The sequence below is a fragment of the Rhincodon typus genome, chromosome 17 (genome assembly GCF_021869965.1).
Source record: "Rhincodon typus isolate 14 chromosome 17, sRhiTyp1.1, whole genome shotgun sequence".
Taxonomy (NCBI): Eukaryota; Metazoa; Chordata; class Chondrichthyes; order Orectolobiformes; family Rhincodontidae; genus Rhincodon; species Rhincodon typus.
The window spans coordinates 23796671-23815654 of NC_063348.1; the positions used below are offsets into that span (position 1 = coordinate 23796671).

An 18984-nucleotide genomic window follows, 5' to 3' on the forward strand; every position below is an offset into this window, starting at 1 on the left:
AACATTTCATTCAGTTGCAGTAAGACTATCCTACTCTTATATTCCAACCCCATTGAAATAAGAGCCAACATTCCATTAGCCTTCCTGACTACCTACCACATCTGTGGGCTAACTTTCTGTGTTACATATACAAGTACCTCCAAAGTCAGTGTTAATGCTTTCTGCAGTTTTTCTCCATTTAAACAATGTGTTCTTTTGCCTTCCCTGCCAAAATGAACAACTCACGTTTTCCCACATTGTACTCCATTTGCCAACATTTTGCCCACTTACTTAACCTATCAACATCTCTCTGTAAACTGCCTATATCCCCATCACAACTTGCCTTTCCACCTATTTTGGTGTTGTCTGCAAATATGGCTACCTTCCTCCAAGTCACTAATATATATTGTAAACAATTATTGTTCCAGCACTGATCTCTATGGGACCCCACTGGTTATGGGTCACCAATGTGAAAAAGAATACCTTATCCCACTCACTCATGAGTCAGATCTCTATCCATGCCAATATACTACCTTCAAAATCATGGGTTCTAAACTTGTGACTTAGTCTTTTGTGAGATAACTTGTTGAATGCCTCTAGAAGTCCAAATGCAACACGCCTACTGGTTCCCCTCTATCTACTCTGGTTGAGACTTCCTTGAAAAACTTTAATAAATTAGTCAGACACAATTTCCCTTTCAATCAAGCCATGTTGATTCTGCATGATTAGACAATGAGTTTCCAAATATTCTGCTATTACTTCCTTAATAATTGATTCCAATACTTTTCCAACAATAGATGTTAGGCTAGTTAGCCTACAGTTACCTGTGTTTTGCCTCCCTCCCTTTCTGAATAGTCACTACAGCATTTTCCAATCCTCTGGTACTCCTCCAGAAAAGAACGATTTTTGGAAAATTATAACCAGTGCATCCGTTATCTGTGTAGCTACCTCTTTAGGACCCTAGGATGACAGCCATTAGGCCCAGGGGACTTATCTGCTTTTAGGTCCCATAGTTTGTCTAACATTACTTCTCTTGTGATAGTACTTAATACTGAAGAATATGGGTGAGAAATTAATGGGATGGTGAGGTATCTTCCACTGTAAAGACTGATGCAAAATATCTCTAACTCCTCTGACATTTCCTAGTACCCCAAAACTATCTCCCCAGATTCATTTTCTAAAGATCTTAAGTCTACTTGGACTCCTCTCTTCCTTTTTATATATACAAAGAAGCTCCTATTGTCAGTTTTTATAATCCTTGCTATTGTGCCCTTGGAGCTTATTTTCTCTATTTTTTACTCCTTATTTGCTGGATTCTGAACTTATCCAGTTTTCAAGGCTATCACTGACTTTGGCCTATTTGAATGCTTTTTCTTTCAACATAATACTCTCAACTTCCTTGGTTAGCCACAGTAGTTTTAGCCCTCTCAGAATCTTTCTTCATTACTGGGATGTATTTTTGCTGAGAGTCATGAATTACTTCCTTAAATGTCCACGAGTGCTTGCTTATTGTCATTCCTGCTAATCTATTCACCCAGATCACTTTATGGTCACTCTTCCCTAAAGGCCTCATGCAACTAGATTGCCAATTATTCCTTTCTCATTTCACAATACCCAGAATAGGATGACGTGTTCTCTAGTTGGTTCTCCATAGTTGCTTGCACAAAACTGTTGATGCCACTGTTATATCATGATATACATCATCTCTCATTATTATATCCATACGCATTCTACACAGTTTTAGTACAGTAATGACAGTGCAATGCAATTAATCAGTGTCCTTGGATTAGGATAAGAAATATCAGATGTAGCTCTGCCACTAGTGACCACTGCATATGTGGGAATTGGGTGAACAGTAGAATTGTATTCTGCTGTAATGTCTCGTGGGCTGAAAGGCCTGGTGTTGCTTGCAACGTAGGTGCACAAATGAAGAACTGTCACTGGGGTGAGGTGCTAGAGAGCTTCTGGCAGCGGTATAACCACACTGGGCAGCCACCAGCAAATTTGGGAAAGATGGGTAGAAAAATGCTGCTGTAAAGAACCACCAAGCAAGAAAGAAAGAAAATATTTTGCATTTCACAATCAATAATGATTAAAAAAGCTATTCCCCCTCTTGATTTTTGAGTCAGAGCTGTGTAAATCCAAGATGCTGGCAGCAGGAATTCCCAATTGTGGCTGCAAGTCTAAAAACAAACTGGTGCCTGCTGGTCATCACATCTGGTGCCATTCTGGAATTTTTTTTTTGGAAGGGAACTGCTTTTTGATGAGCATCATCCATGCATTCTAGTGTCACTGCACCCAAGTGGAGTGTAGCAGACAAACAAGCAAGGCGAACAAATTAACCTTGTTTTTCACTATGTTACTTTTCCTTTTATATATTGTAACTCGCAAGGTGACTGATGTTGAAGGGAATTTAAAGAAAAAAAACTTTTTATTACATCTTTTGTTTGATGACTTCACACTTTCAGGAAACTTTGAACTTGGCAGTGTACCGATTGTTCAGAGATGGATTAAAATGTATTCTGCACTGAAAAATTATTTCATACCTTGTTGTCATTGGACGATAATAGCCTCATATATTTTGCCGAGTTGCCATTTGTTGTTGTCAATGCTGTAAAGAGTTACTTGTCTGACACAGTGTACATGAATTATTACGAACACTGTTATTTGAATTAAAAGTGACAGCAAATGCTGTTTGTAATAGTTAAAAGCTGCCAAAAAAATGAACATTTTCAAAATCTAAATCAAGATTAATGCAAGTTCATGGAGACAAACCTTTTGAGGTTTAACACTATCTCAGTAAATCATAATACATTCTGCTATGAATTATAACACATAGGCAACATATAAAACAGTTTGCAAAGATTTTGTTTCCACATTTCTGCTTGCTGTTTGCATTAAAGTACATAATGCATCTGACATAAACAAATTAAACTTCTGAAGCACACAATTATTAAAACATATTTTGCTTCTTATTTTGCAACAGTAAAATGAGAACTTACCCACAGCTAGTTTCTAATAAGCTGTCGCCAACCTGCAGTGAAGCCATTCCAAAGTCTGCTATTCTGATGTTATTCTTTTCATCCAACAATAAATTTTCTGGCTTCAAGTCCCTGTGGCTGTAGGAAAAAGACAGGGTAAGAATTACTAGGGGTTATCTTCACAACTCTAGTTAAGTGGAAAGAATCAAGATAAACTTCATTTGCCTTCCAGTCTATTTCTTTTCATTGTATTTTCAATCACTATATGATGAGTTTAGTCAGCCGAACTTACAATTGCTTTTGCATCTACTTGGAAAAGCTCTCGGAGAGAAATTCTTCAAAATAATAGGAAAAAAAAATGCTGGAAATATACAACAGGTCAGGCAGCACCTTGAACAATTTATTGGTCAACTTGATGTGTCAGATCTTGCATGAGAATACAAGGTTTACATAAAGCGCTTCATTTAAAACACAAATTCTTTGCCTTTGAGTTGATGTTGTCCATTTACTGAGACATAAATTCAAAATAGTGTACTTAGTTTATTGGTGTAAACACAACAATGACAAGTGTAGCAAACGGTCCAAACCATGTGTACTTGGCCTGTCATTAAATTTGCCATGAGGTTTACATTTCAGCGACCCTGACCCCCAGAAGATATAAGTGCAGGCCTTGCTTTCAAATAGAAATAAAGGTCCTGCATCCATTTTTGAAAAGTTCAAGGAGACTAATCAAAGTTTGGATTGCAGAAGCATTGACTACAGTGGTCTAATAATTGTTACCAAAGCAACCAACAGGGAAGTTATTTTTCCAACTTCTCTCAATCTAGAGCCAAGAGGAGCCGAAGTACTCTTCCTGGCTGCACATTAATACTGTGGGTTGCTGATAGCCCACATATCTACTTAAACATAGTCTTGAACATAGCCCTGAGCTACTTCAGATGTTCAAAGCACCTGAACCAATCAGCAGCTGTCCAAGCTGTTCTCCCTGCTCTCCAGTTATTCCAATGCGTCTAACAGGAAAATTTAGAATGGCCATCAGACCGCTTCCATCCGGCAAGTGAATCCACAATATCAATCATTTTACAGCTGCCTTCAAATGTAAGTGCCTTCATTTTCAGTTTTAGTTTAGTTTCAGAGTTTCTGCTTTCCTTTCCTTCTCTTTTCTAACTTTGTATCACTAAAATTAGATTCAGGACCCAATTCCCTAACAACGTTCTTCCTCTTTGCAGACACTGTCCTTAATTTTGTCCAATTCTTTAATAATATGTTATGACAAAATCAGGAGGAGAAAAGCAGGTTCAGCTCCTCCCCATGTCAAATGGTTCAAAGCAAATACTGTCACATTCTGAAGGAAAGGAATCAATACCTTTGAGAATGGAGAGCAGAGAAAAATAGTGAGACGAGAGGAAAGCAGCTGAAACAATTTGGGATTCAAAATAAACTTAAAGCTTGAATCCATTTACTATTTTCACTAGTGCTATAAGAAAAGCTTTATGTGAATTAACACAATACTGCACTAGTCACCCAAAAAGCTTGCAAATCGAGATATCTATTGGCACTCCCAAACTTCAACTTGGTACAACTGTCAATCAAGGCTTCCCTATAATGGGAAGTGGGCAGCAAAATGGGTGTAAAGCCGGCAAAATAAAGAATGATCTTCAAGATGGAGCAAAAGTATTTATTTTTGTATTGAAATAAGTGTGTTTCATTTAAAATATAAACATGCAATGGTTTTCATTTTGGTAGTAACTTTGTTTGTAACATAGCTTGTCCTCTGTTTAGGCAGGTATCCTTTAGATGCGGTACATTAGGAATAAGAAACTGGTCTCCAATTAAGAAAAAGAAGAAATAAAGGCTATCATATCAATTTATCTTCCAGTGCTTTCAATACTACTTTCAGTAAATTCCACCACAAATAAACTTAACACAACCCACACGGGCAGTAATACATCCAATTGTTAAATATTCATTTCACGTGTGGTCAGCTTTAAAGAACTAATCATCAACAAATCTAAGCCATCTACTTTACAATATAAAACTGCCCAAAAAGCAAAATGTAGTATCACAAAAGCAAGAAACATTACATAGCTATTATTCCAGTTCTTTAAAAAATGCGTACTCAGCTGAACAGAAATTACTACTATTGACAAACATAGTTATGCAATCTCTGCAGAGTCCACATGCTTACTGAACACCTCCTGCCTCAAAACTAAATGAAGATTGTTAGTGTTCACCATATGAGAGGCAGGCAGCCTAGAAACAGATGTCTCTGAATCCAGTTCCAAAGACAGCTCCAGTGGCAGTGTTTGATTTTTTATGAATAACTTGATGTTGGTACTGATGCAGCTGCAGCACCTCCTGGCAGTATCTCAGAGTTACACTTGAGAGTCACACTGGGAAGCCTTTTACACCAACTGTTCCAACAATGAGCAACTTCTCCCTTACAGCAGGTGCATCAATTAATAAAATATCACTTGTGTTAGTCTTTGAAGAAGCAATTTCTAGGTTGTGTGGCTATGTGAAGCAGAGCAGTTAAATTATTGGATCCTTGCTTCTTCATCCAGTTTCCTATGGCTGAAGCTAATAGCCATCCGAAGACCGTCTAAAGTGAGTGATGATAAACATTTTGGGCAGCATCAGCTAGAAGATTGGTATTTCTCTGACAGTAAGCCTCTAAAGCCTACTTTTGTGATATGATTTAAGTTTTCAGAAGAGCATCTCCAAAGGCATTTCAGATCACAGCAGTTTTCTAAATGAATATTTTCACAATAGGCACATGGTAGAACAAAGAAAGCCAGGCATTCTTCTTTGTCTGACAATTCAAATTCAATTTTTGCTTGATTTTGCATTCTTCTCTGCCCCATCTCCCTTATTAGAGGATGAATAGCATCAAATGGAATTATGCTGTTGTTGGTTGTTATAATGACAGTATTTCCCAGGCTCATCATCTTCATCAATGCTGTACACGTTCGTTTTCCTCAATGTCACCATTGTCATATTCATTTTAGTCTTCCCACTTTGGAGTTGGGCATATTAGGAATGGAATAGAGAACAGACCCAGACTTGATCTTACCACATAACATATAGAGAATGAGAAAATAAATTGCAAAATAAAGCAAGAAAATTTTCTAACGCACCATTAGGAAGGCAATCTGATCCCTACTGGAAAGCAAATTCAATTCAGAGGTTGGTTGCAGCATGCAGTCTAATAGTGTGAAACTTAACTAGATTATCTATGTAAATACTCCAATTACAAGAGGAGGTCCAGAAGCTGGGAATTTTGCAGTGAATAACTCATCTCCTGACTTGTGAAAGATCTGCGGATCATCCAGAAGATGTAAGGCAAGATTGCAATGGAATACTCTCTGATTGCCTGTTTGAACACAGATTCTACAACACTCAAAAAGCAAAACATCATTTAGCATAAAGCAGCTAGCTTGTGCAGCTGCCAATCCACCTACACTGCACAAAAACAGCAGAGTGAAGCATCTCCAAAATGCAATGCAGCAACTCAGAAAGCCTATTCTGAAAGCACCTTCCAAACCCAAGACCACTCCCACCAAAAAAGAAAACAGGCAGCTCATGTATGTCAACATTAGCATCTGCATGTTCTCTTCCAAGTCATCCACCATCCTAACTCAGAACTATATCACCACCCTTTCACTGTTGTTAGATCAAAATCCTGGAACTTCCTTTCTAACAGCACTGTGGGTGTATCAACACCACATCAGCTACAGTGGTTCAAGAGGGTAGCTCACCATCATCTTCTCAAGGGCAATCAGAGATGGGAAATAATTACCCATCATTTCCCTCTGCAGATGACGACAAACATGCTGTATACCTCCAGCATTCCTTTGTTTGCATTTCACGAGCATTGTCAAGGTCATTCAAATACTAATTCCAGCACGTTGCAAATGTGTCCAGCTGTGCAAAGAGGGAGTCTGATCGTTATACTCAAACTGCAATGATTACTGTAAGTACATGAAATTATAGCCTATCACATGGGCTGTAATTGAAAAACTGATTGCAACCATTTTAAGTGACTGATCACTGGATATGCAGATAAGTATTTCCTGATTCCTTTGAATTATTAATACATGACCAATAATATTTTGCAGCACACTGACTGAGGAATAGAGGAGTAAAATATTTAGTAGATAAGATTAGATGACTTAACGTCACAAAGGCAAATAGTTAGGAAGCCATGCGAGCCAGAGCCACAGACCAGCAAATACTGGTAAGATCGAGTACAACAGTATAAGTGGATCAGAAACAAACAGGAATACAGGCTCTGAAACATTCATGTTTGGTTTTTAACTAAATATTAATTCATGTAAGTCCACATTTAAGTATATGCAGTTATTCAATTTTTACATATTTAAACATACAGACCTTTGAATCAGTAGCAGCAAAATTTTAGTGCACTTTAAAAAACATGTAATTAAATACCAAATATTTACCTGTTTATGCATATAACCTGTATATAATGCTTTTCTTTCACAAGTATGAAATAATGTACACTACTGGAACCACTACTTAATTATAAATTAGGGAACCGTGCTGTTCAATTACTGCACAACAATGATTCTAAATCCACAGTTACAGTGCAAATTAAAAGCTCAGTCTCAGGACAGTTAGTTAGGATTGGGGTGAGAAATAACTTTTTTTCATTTAGAGCCATGTGAATCTTTGGAATTCTCTATTCCTGAAATCTGTGGCTGTTAAATCAAGAGTCCTCCCTCAGAATCCTATTTTCTTGAATATGATCACCTGTCATAATTTTAAACACCAATGACCTAACCTGCTCCACCATTCCTCACAGGAGGAACCCTTTATTCTCAGGCATTCGCAGAGTGAACCTTCTCTGAATTGCCTCCCATGCGAGTATATTCCTTCAGGGAGCCAAAAACTGTACACTGTACTCCAAATGTGGTCTCACCGAAGCCCTTGACAGCTGGAACAAGGCTTGTTATACTTCATTCCACTTGCCTTCCTAATTATTTGCTGTACCTGCATGCTAACCTTCTGTGATTCACGTACAAGAATACTGAATTTCCTCGGTACTGCAGTCCCTCTCCATTTAAATAATACTCCACTTTTCTGTTCTTCCTGCCAAAGTGGGCAAACTCATATTTTCTCACATTGTACTCCATCTACCAAGTCTTTTTTTGTCCACTCACTTATCCTTTCTATAACCCTTTGCAGATTCTGTATGGCCTCGTCACACCAGGCTAAAATACAGTTTGAAGACAATGGGGTAATTCAACCCCAAAGGGGATGGGGGCAATAATAAACAAAGGCTACTTTACTTGTCAAAAAGTGAACAAAAAAGAAACTAAGGATAAAATAGATGTTTTTCTCACCATAATAAATCCACTTCAGTTCAACGCTCAAAGGATAGGCAACACGGTGGTATTTAGGCTACGATCAGATCATCCATGATCTTATAGAATGGTTTGAGGGGCCAAAAGGTCTACATCTGCTCCTATTTGATTGTTTATATATTCAAACACAGCTATTTTCCTTTAAAATTGATTAATTCCACACCAAACTAGTTATTGAAATCACAGTTAGAATGATTAAATAAAATTATATATTTTCTCCCAGTTTATACCATGGATGCTTGTGCAATATGAATCTTTTGACATTCAGTTCGTGCATGTAATTTATTAGTATTCACTGTTGTTATTCTTGAAACCTAAAATCACTGTATTTCAGTGATTGATATCGAATAGTTTCTTGACAATGAACATGCTGAGCATTTAGACAGCAGCACAACTGATCAAATCTTATAAGATGCACAAAGTGTGAAAAACCAGATAATATCGTGTGCAATCAACTCTATTAATGTTGAGATCAGAAGGTACTAATACATCAAGGGCAGGGATTGCATTGATGGATAGTAGCAACAACAAAGAAATGAATACTAAATTCATAAAATAGATAAATATATCTAGCATGCTCTTATAAAGTTTTCAGGCTCATTTGTAGATCTAAAGTCAGTTCTGCTCTAGTTCCTTCTGTGATGTGAGGTGTGATTTATATATATTTGAACATCAGTTATTTTGTATTTTTGAATTCTGAACTAGGGGCATGAGTTTTCTGTGTGTCTTAAGAGGTTTCGTTAGTATTTCTGTGATTATGGTGATTTCTTTTAAAATACAATATTAGGGAGCTACTTCCTGGACAACAATGGGATTTTGCTTACATAGGGAGAATTTACAAATAAGTAAACTGTGTCGTACATTAAGGTTTCAAATTGAAGATTTCTGCATTTTATTTGCAGGGGTGGGGTTGGGTAAAAACTTGAAGAAAAGTTTTTGGTTTCAGTTGGGCAGCTTGCAGAAGTCTCAGCAAACACATTTTTTGTTTTTTAAAATAATCAAGATGGTTAAAGCTACAATCTAATATTGGGCTTTAACTTATTGGCTTGTGAAGTCATCTGAAGTCATTTGAACTCTTACAGTGCATCATAAGCTTTTGAAAAATTGCCCTCGTGATCACTAGGTAACTGTTTATTTAAAAACTCAACATTAAATAATAAACATATGCAGTAATTGTTAATTCACGATTCATCATTTGCTTTGACTCAATCTACTTTAAGTGGAAGAAACTTACTACTTAAATTAAAGTTTGAATTTAATAAGAGTGAAGTCTCCAAAAGAAAATAATCTGTCATAAATTATGAAATTGTGAGCTTCTTTACGTACATTAAGCTCAATATATGCCATTTGTTGTGGGTTAATTATGAAAGGGCTATGTATGAGCTGCCCTCTCCAGTTCTAGTGTTCAAAATTGTCATGTTGCAATTGTAATTGCTGACTTAAATCTAAATAACACTGACTCTTCAGAAGTAAGGTGGTTTCAGCAGCAAAATGATGAATTTGCTACATTTATATTGGCACTTATTTTGGTCATTCTGACATGAGTGGCCTTTGACTCCTCCCTATATTTCTACTGATAAATCAGGATTGAAAGTGCCAATGCAAATATAGTAAATATTCAGTACAGTACAAATAGCAGAGCATCGATGAATCGTAGATTGGAATTAGTGGAAGGTAAACTAGACAAGTCCCATATTCTGCAAATCATCTGCTCAACCAGATAATCACCCAGGCACTGAAAATAAATATTTGTCACATGATTTCCAATCCTGATTAATCAGCAGAAATGTAGGGAGGAGTCAAAGGCTACTAACATCAGATTAAACAAAATAAGTGCTAATACAAATACAGTAAATCTACAGTATGGTGTATATATAACACAGCATCCACAAATTATAAACTGAAATTAGTGGAGTATAAATTATACAGATCCTATATCTGCAAATGATCTGTGCCACCACATTAGCATGCAGTAAAAATGATTTCAATAAGAACATAAGAAATAAAAGGAGTAGATCACCTAAATTGTCATGCCTGCTTTGCTGTTCAAGAATATCATTGTTGATCCGATCTTGGTCTCAAATCCACTATCCTGACTGTTTCCAAATTCCTTGATTCTTCTATAGTTAAAAATCTCTGTCCATCTCAGTCCTGAATATAAGAATCCCAACAGTTCAATATCCTTGTAAGAGAAAAAAAATTCCCCCTTAACTCTGTCTTAAATGGATGACGATTCTGATATTATATCCCAAAATACTAGATTCTTCTATGAGGGGAATCTCAGCATCTATATGATATAATAAGATCTACAATCTAATAATCTATCCTATCCAGCCCCTTCAAATTCATACAAATTCCAATAATGTCACCTAATATTCTTCTAAAATGGGTGCAGGGCCAATCTGCTTAACTTTTCCTTATATATCAAACCCTTTACCCCAGGAATCAACTAGTGAACATTCCATAAACTGCCTCCAATGGAAGCATATTCCCTTCTTAAGATTGTATTCCAAGTACAGGTTCACCAATGTCCTTCCAGTTTGTAGCTAGACCATTATACCTCATCCCCCTTGCAATAAAGGCCTGCATTCAATTTCTTTTCCTCATTACTTACTACACCCCATGAATAAAAAAAAATGTTTGATCACCATAGTGTGGATGGCTTAGTAGTTTAAATGTTTGCAACTAGTCGATGTTGTACTTTTGAATCTGAAGGTAACAACAATAACAACTTGCATTTATTTAGTGTTTCCACATGGAAGATGTACTGGGTATTTCACAGAAATGTATTCAGGCAAAAATTGGATCTGAGCCAAAGGAAAATATTGTCAAACATGACAGAAATGTTGGTTACAACAGTGGCCTTTAAGGAGAACCTTACACATGGATAGGTGAAGGGGTTTACGAGGGTAACCTAGAGAGTAGATTCTGGACAACTGAATTCAAAGGGTGAATGGGATACACATTTATCTACTTAAATTGTTCATTCAAACATACACCAATGTAAAACGGGCTATTGTATGGTGTGTCACAGGTAAACTTATAAATAGATATGTTCATTGAAAAGGATGCACAATAGTTGCTTTCATATGGGCATGTGGTCTCCATTTAGTTTTGCGTAATGTATGCCAAAATTCTATATTAGCAATTTTTGTACATCTTTTTATTAAAAGAGATATTCCTTGTTGAAATATTGCAGTTCCTTTGACATGTAACACAGATGTCTGAAAGAACAAACTTGAAGGCAAACTTTGAGTCACTGATAATCCCAATATTTCAGCGGAGGTGAGTGACTAAGTCAGTGTTTGTGCAGTTTGGTAGTCTAAGAATTAGCCAAAGACTACAGGAGAGACTGATCAAAAAGTCAGGCAAAAATTAAGAATACATGCCTCTGAATGAACATGCACTATATTCTTCCATTAATTTACATGTTCATGACTCGATCACATTTCTTTATAGAATGACATTAAATGATATTACCTTCTGATGTTTACTAAAACTTGGTGAACCAATGCACTTTACTGCTGAGTTTGGAAAGACATTACCACTATTTTTGCTGGACAAAAACTGTTATCAGCAATTTTGCACTTCACTTGTACTTACCTAACATATATGTCTATCCCAAATCTGAATTCAGTAGAATTTGCTTCTGTGAGAATTAAAATTTACAAATAAATTCAGTAGTATTTTGGATGCTGTAAACCTTGTCATTTGTGGGGTCAGGCATCCACCTACTGACCAGTCAAGAGATTTTAAAAAAATATATATAAATTTGAATCTGGCTACATGATTTTTACAAAGGAAAATCTCATAAGAAATGCACTGCAACTCCACTGAACAGCATGAAATGTTATCTAGTTGTTCAAAATAAAAGGAAAGACTGTAATAACATGGTGCCTTTCCTGATCATCAAATGGTCTCAAAAGCACTTTACAGCCAATAAAGTACTTTTGAAATGTAGACCCTGGTACAATTTAGAAAAGGTGGCAGCCAAATTGTACACATCATATACCCACAAATAACAACATAATGACCAGATAATTTATTTTTGGTGATATTTATTGAGGATTGAATATTTACCAGGTCGTAAAGGATAGTTCACCTGTTCATCTTCATGATCGTATTACAGGCCCTGTTTCCACATCTACACAAGGCAGCAGAATGGGCCCCCATTTTTAGACCTGCAGTGGAGTGTCAGCATAGATTTGCATGCTTGAAGTAAATTCAAATCCTGGTGCCTGAAAGTTGAGAGAACTACCAACTGAGCCCTGGCTTACAGGTTAGGAAATAAATAATAATTTAGAATCTAAAATTATGACGCCTTCATGATATTTTTGTTTTTAAATATTCAAGAGGTTTATGACTGTGCACAACGGAAGACTTGAATGCCTGGCTTATTTACACTAATATCTAACAATGAACATGTCCAAGGACTGTACCAAAGGTTTGGCTCAATGGTAGAGCTCTTAAGTCAAGTCAGATACGTGGTCGAGCCCCACATTAGTGACATGACCAGAGGCCAGGCTAATATTTTGCTATAATACTGAAGAACACCGTGTGAGGTGCTGCCTTTTGGAAGAAACATTAAATCAGTAAGGTGTCTGCCCAATAAGGTGGATTTACATCCTCCAGTATTCTAAGAGCAGAAATACCTGTCTCTCAACCACCATAACTAATACATATTTATCTAGTCATTAATTTCATTGCTGCTTTGAGGGTATTGCTGTGTACAAATCAACTTCTTTCCTGTGTTGATTTATTTAATGTTGAAAACCTGGGAGAGCTTCAATGTAGAGACTGCTTGAGTATTTGTCATCAGATACATGTTGATGTCTTTCCCTGCTCCCTAAATTAAGTTGTCGCTCTGCCTTGGAAACTGTGAAGCATGGTGACTTTGCAAGAGGAAAGCACTATATTTTTTTAAAATTCAAGCAGTGTCCAAAAATAATCAAACTCACCAGAAACCAACTATCGAGACGCATTACCATGACCTTTTGCTGAAATCAAGGCACTGATAATTTAAAAATGAATTTAAAAATGCAATCTGAATCTGAAAAATTCATTCTGGAAGAGGTTAGGCTGCTGTAGTAGAGGTTAATATGGTCATTTCACAGTCCCTTCAGGAAATGTTACATACAATTCATTGCTGTTGCAGGACTCCTACATTTTCTTGTTGCAATTATTACTTCTCCATCTGGCCTCGTCCCAGTATTTCCTTTAACAAATTGGCCAGTAGCTTCTGCGTTCTTAAATTTTATGCAGGGATGATTTTAACCTGTTCACAAGGCAAAATCGAGCATCACCTCATATTTCTCTGCATTAAATTACATTCAAGACGGATCTAACCTATTAGCTTATGGCCTTCTGAAATACACTTCTTCAATACATATCTCCCATCTACTGATATCATTTGATGCCATTACTTTTTGGACCTTCCATATTTGATACTCCTCTTGCTTTCCTTGCTGACTTTCCACTCATTATAAACTTCACCTTGTCTCAAACCATGTTGTGTTGTATATTGAAACTTAATTACGGTTCGGAGGAAGGGTCACCGGACCCGAAACGTTAACTCTGCTTTTTCCTTTACAGAAGATTCCAGACCTGCTGAGCTTTTCCAGCAACTTTGTTTTTATTCCTAAACTTAGTTACTAATTGATGCTTTTAATTTAAAATCCTTGTTGGCATCTTTAATTCAATTCATGGCCTTATCAATTCTATCTACAATTTTTTTTTTCAGCTCTGTGTTCCACCAACATTCTGAACTCCACATTCTATGAAGTCTTGTCTCTTGTCTGTGCATTTCCCTTTCCCCTATCAGTAGCAGCACCTCCTTCAAGTGTCTAAATTTGAATCATCGGAATTTCCTCCTAAGCCTCATGCTGTTACTTCACCAATGTGGCCTAAGTTTCTCTTCTCTCAAACTTTTTTCTTTTCTAAATCTTCTTAAAAGTCATCTCTTTGAAGCTTTTGGTCTTCTGCCCTAAGCTGCATCCTTTTTCCAACACTTACCTAAGAAATAGTTTGGGATTTTTTTGTGACATTAAAGGCACTGTATATAGGCATGCTATTGTTATTAAAGTCCTTGAGAGAGATATGTACACTCTTTATTTCTACATCATTTACAAACTTGATATCATGGCCTGGATATCCAAATCCTTATCATTCTCGTATATTGAGAATACCAATTGCCCTAATGTTGACTATTGTGGAACACTACATTCACTTCCATCTGCTCTTAAAAGTATTGTGAAATAGATATTATTTCTTTGGAGACAGTTCGGGTGGGTTCATTAGGATGATTGCCCAGTATGGAGGGATTGTCTAATAATTAAAGGTGAAACAGGTTGGGACTCTACTAATTGGAATTTAGAAGAATGAGAGGTGATCTCAATGAAATATATCGGATTGTTAAGGGTCATGACAGTGTAAATGATGAGAGGATTCATGGAAGAGTCTTGGACCATAGAGAGCATAGTCTCAGAATAAAGGGGTGCCAATTTTAGACTAAGATGAGGAGGATTTTGTTTTCCTGTTAAAGCATTGAACATCTTTGAAATTCCTTGTTACAAAGGGCTGTGGGGGCAGAGCCCTTGTGTATATTTTAGGCTGAGATAGATCCAGCCAGGCAATCAAGGATTATGACCAAAGTACAGGAAAGTGGATGTTAGGAATGTTGGATCAGCCATGATTCTATTGAATGTGTTGCTGACTAGAGGGTTCAATGGTCTACTCTTGTTCCATCTTCTTATGGTCTCATGGTCTGGAACTGCTTTTTTTTCGTATTTTAGTCAACTTCTTTTCTGTATTCTAGTCAACTTCTTTTCTACGCAGACACATTGCCTTTAATATCATATACTTCAATTTTTAAATCAACAGGTTTTCTATCTGATTCTTTATCAAATGCAAATGAAAATCTATATACATAGCAACTGTATTTCCTGATTTCTTCAAATAATTCTAATATGTTTGTCATATGAATGGCATATGAATCATATGAATATTGTCGTAATTTTTGTTCTTTTCTCGAAATTCTTTAACATCAGTGCTGGCTTTAACCTGTATCATTAGTGAAATTAAAACAAAAGTGATGAACTTGTCTTGTTTTGGTGTTCCAGAAGCTCCCTCTCCAAGTGTTTAGGGAAATTTGGGACTCCTTTCTCGGTATGCTGTGACTCTGGAAGCTCAAAATACTGCTGGATCCCAGAATTGCCCTGAGTGTTGAACAATCAATGTTACTGGCAATAATAATTTGTACAACACCTTTGTCTGAATAAACCTTTGATTTATCCTGAACACTAGTATGGGAAATCTGATACTATATTATAATAACTTAAATCACAATATTTACCGAACTATGTGGAGAAGGATTTTAATTTTCTCAATACAGTTGGAAGACAAAAACCATCATTTGGTACAGCACATTATTAAAGTGGTTTAAAACATTCAACATTTAATCTCAATTCATTTTGAGAAAGTGAAGCTTCCACCTCAAGCTGTCATTTAAATATTGACTAAAAATCTCAAACTACTTTCAAATTTTTGATTTTTCTCAATGGCAGCTTGTCCAACACGTGGTGTTTTCAATATACTTCCTCACTTACTCCTTAGTTGGTTGCTTTCTAACATTTTCTCTCCACAGGTATCATCCATTATCTTGTTAACTCAGCCAAGTTGCCATTCTTCACAGCAACGTGGCCATGGCAGCAGGGTCCAAGCTAAGTTAATAAACACAACAATGGTGGGAGGTAAATTTACTCCCAAAATGGCACTTGCATCCTACAAAAATGTAAAGATGGGGGGTGGAAATGTCCAAGTAAGGTACTGATCTGGATATGAAGAATTGAAAGCCCAGATGCAGGGACTAGGAAAACAGCACGTAGGTAATTTGGAAAAGCAGCTTGTGAAGAGTTGTTCCTTCCAGCACAAACTGTATGTTGACAATGCTGTTGCTCGATCTGTCCAATGACAGGCTCTCTTCCTTCTACTCTTGCTGCTCTTCTAGAAAAAGAAGCTACGATTGGAGTAGCCGCATGGGCAGGAGGAAGAATCTTTCATCGGAAGAAGTGGAGCAATTATTTTAGACAACGACCTATTTGACTCCAACACTTTACGCCCACCAGGACTGCAATGACCAGGTTATGCAGAGCCTTAGGCACTCTCAGGGAGTGGGACAAGGTCGAGAAACCAGAACAGAAAAGAAAATGGAGATGAAACAAACGGATAGCCATAAATGAGGCCCAAGGGACCTGTCTGTACTGTGTCCAGGGACTGCAGTCAGTGCGGAGAAGATTCATTACATTTCAATGCGAGTGAATGTGGATGGGGACTTGGGAAGCAATGAGAAACGAGAAGAGAGCCATGCAGATTTGTTTGGTTGTTTACCAGATCACTTCAACTGCTTATGAATGGCTGATTCCTTTTTCCTTTCGTCAAATAGTTGGAAATTTAGATGAATCTGATATTTGCTTATTATCGTGAACTATATTAGACAACGAACAAATAATTTCCAATGCTTGGGCAGGCAACCTGAGCTTGTGGGTTGTAACATCTTTTATTGAAGCATGATGGACTTCCTTTTCCAACATGAGCATGCTGTATTATTAGTTCTGCATGGACTTCATCCTGCTTTAGAGCTACTAATTGCATGGAAAGCTGAAATGTTAAAATCCTGAGGTCATCAGTAATTTTATACAAATGCATTGGTACATATTCTTCATGCAATAAAAGATAAGCAAAAGGGAAAATTATGTTAACTTTAGGTATTTGCTTCTGTTATAATGAAAACTTTCATTTCAATCAAAATTGCTATCACACTTTTTGTGTGTTTTTTTTTCTCTAATCTGCTTCTGTTTGTATTGCTATTGCCTAAACTGCTCAGCGACGCTCAGTTTGGGTTCCGCCAGGGCCACTCAGCTCCTGATCTCATTACAGTCTTGGTTCATACATAGACAAAAGAGCTGAGATCCAGAGGTGAGGTGCAAGTGACAGCCCTTGATATCAAGGCTGCATTCGACTGAGTGTGGCATCAAAGAGCCCTGGCAAAACTGGAATCAATGGGTATCAGGGTGCAAGTGCTCCGGTGGTTGGAGTCATATCTGACACATAGGTTGTGGGAGGTCAATCATCTCAGCTCCAGGATATCTCTGCAGGAGTTCCTCAGGGTTGTGTCCTAGGCCCAACCATCTTCAGCTGCTTCATCAATGACCTTCCCTCCATCATAAGGTCAGAAGTGGGGATGTTTGCCGATGATTGCATAATGTTCAGCACCATTCGTGACTCCTCAGATACTGAAGCAGTCCATGTTCACATACAACAAGATCTGGACAATATCCAGGCTTGGGCTGACAAGTGGCAAGTGACATTCGCGCCACACAAATGCCAGGCTATGACCATCACCAATAAGAGACTGCCCCTTGACATTCAATGGTGTTACCATCACTGAATCCCCCACTATCAACATCCTGGGGGTTACCATTGACCAGAAACTCAACTGGACTCACCACATTAACAGAGTGGCTACAAGAGCAGGCCAGAAGCTGAGAATACTGTGGCAAGTAACTCACCTCCTGACTCCTCAAAGCCTGTTCACCATCTACAAGACACAAGTCAAGAGTGTGATGGAATACTCCCCACTCGCCTGGATGAGTGCAGCCCCAACAACACTCAAGAAGCTTGACACCATCCAAGACAAAGCAGGCCACTTGACTGGCACTACATCTGCATGTATTCACGCCCTCTACCACCGACGCTCAGGAGCAGCAGTGTGTACTATCTACAAGATACACTGCAGAAATTCACCAAAGATCCTCAGACAGCACCTTCCAAACCCACGACCATTTCCATCTGGAAGGCAAGGGCAGCAGATATATGGGACCACCACCTCCACGTTCCCCTCCAAGTCACTCACCATCCTGACTTGGAAATATATCGCCGTTCCTTCACTATCACTGGGTCAAAATCCGGGAATTCCCTCCCTAATAGCATTGTGGGTCAACCCACAGCAGGAGGACTACGGCGGTTCAAAAAGGCAGCTCACCACTACCTTCAAGGGCAACTAGGGATGAGCAAGAAATGCTGGCCAGCCAGCGACACCCACATCCACAAATGAATTTTTAAAAAAAGCTGTGTATTGCCAAATTACAACATTACTTTGCATAACAACTTTATAATCAAACATTAATATTGTTTTTATATGATATCCTTTGTCTTCAGATTGGATGAGATGCTGCATATGATAGTCTGTTGGTTACTTGTATCTTAAAAGGATCCTGTGGCAAAATCAACACAAATGCAGAAAGTTGAACAATATAACTATACAGCTTAATAAAGGATTTGATGAGAATGAATAAAGGAGCCCCTGGAAATAAAAATGTAGACTCTAGAAACTGAGAAGTTAACACTCAAGAAAATCTTCAATGGAGCCTTGGACAAAAGAGATATTTTGTTTCCTGAAAACCACAGATGCTGGAAATCAGAACCAAAAACAGAAATTTCTGGAGAAACTCAGCAGGTCTGACAGCATCTGTGGAGAGAAAGCAGAGTTGATGTTTCAGGTCCAGTGACCCTTCCTCAGAATTGCTGGTAGCTGGGAAAAGGTTGGGTTTTTATGCAGATGATAGAGTGGGGAGAGGGTGTAA

General features: G+C 37.6%; 1 protein-coding gene across 1 annotated transcript in view; it reads right to left on the bottom strand.

Annotated features, from left to right (window-relative positions):
- The window catches only part of LOC109936291 (serine/threonine-protein kinase BRSK2-like), an 839320-nt gene that overhangs the window by 162027 nt on the left and 658309 nt on the right, over positions 1-18984 (bottom strand). Inside the window, 1 exon segment of the mRNA XM_048607321.1 lies at positions 2982-3098. Coding sequence (XP_048463278.1) covers positions 2982-3098 — 117 coding nt within the window.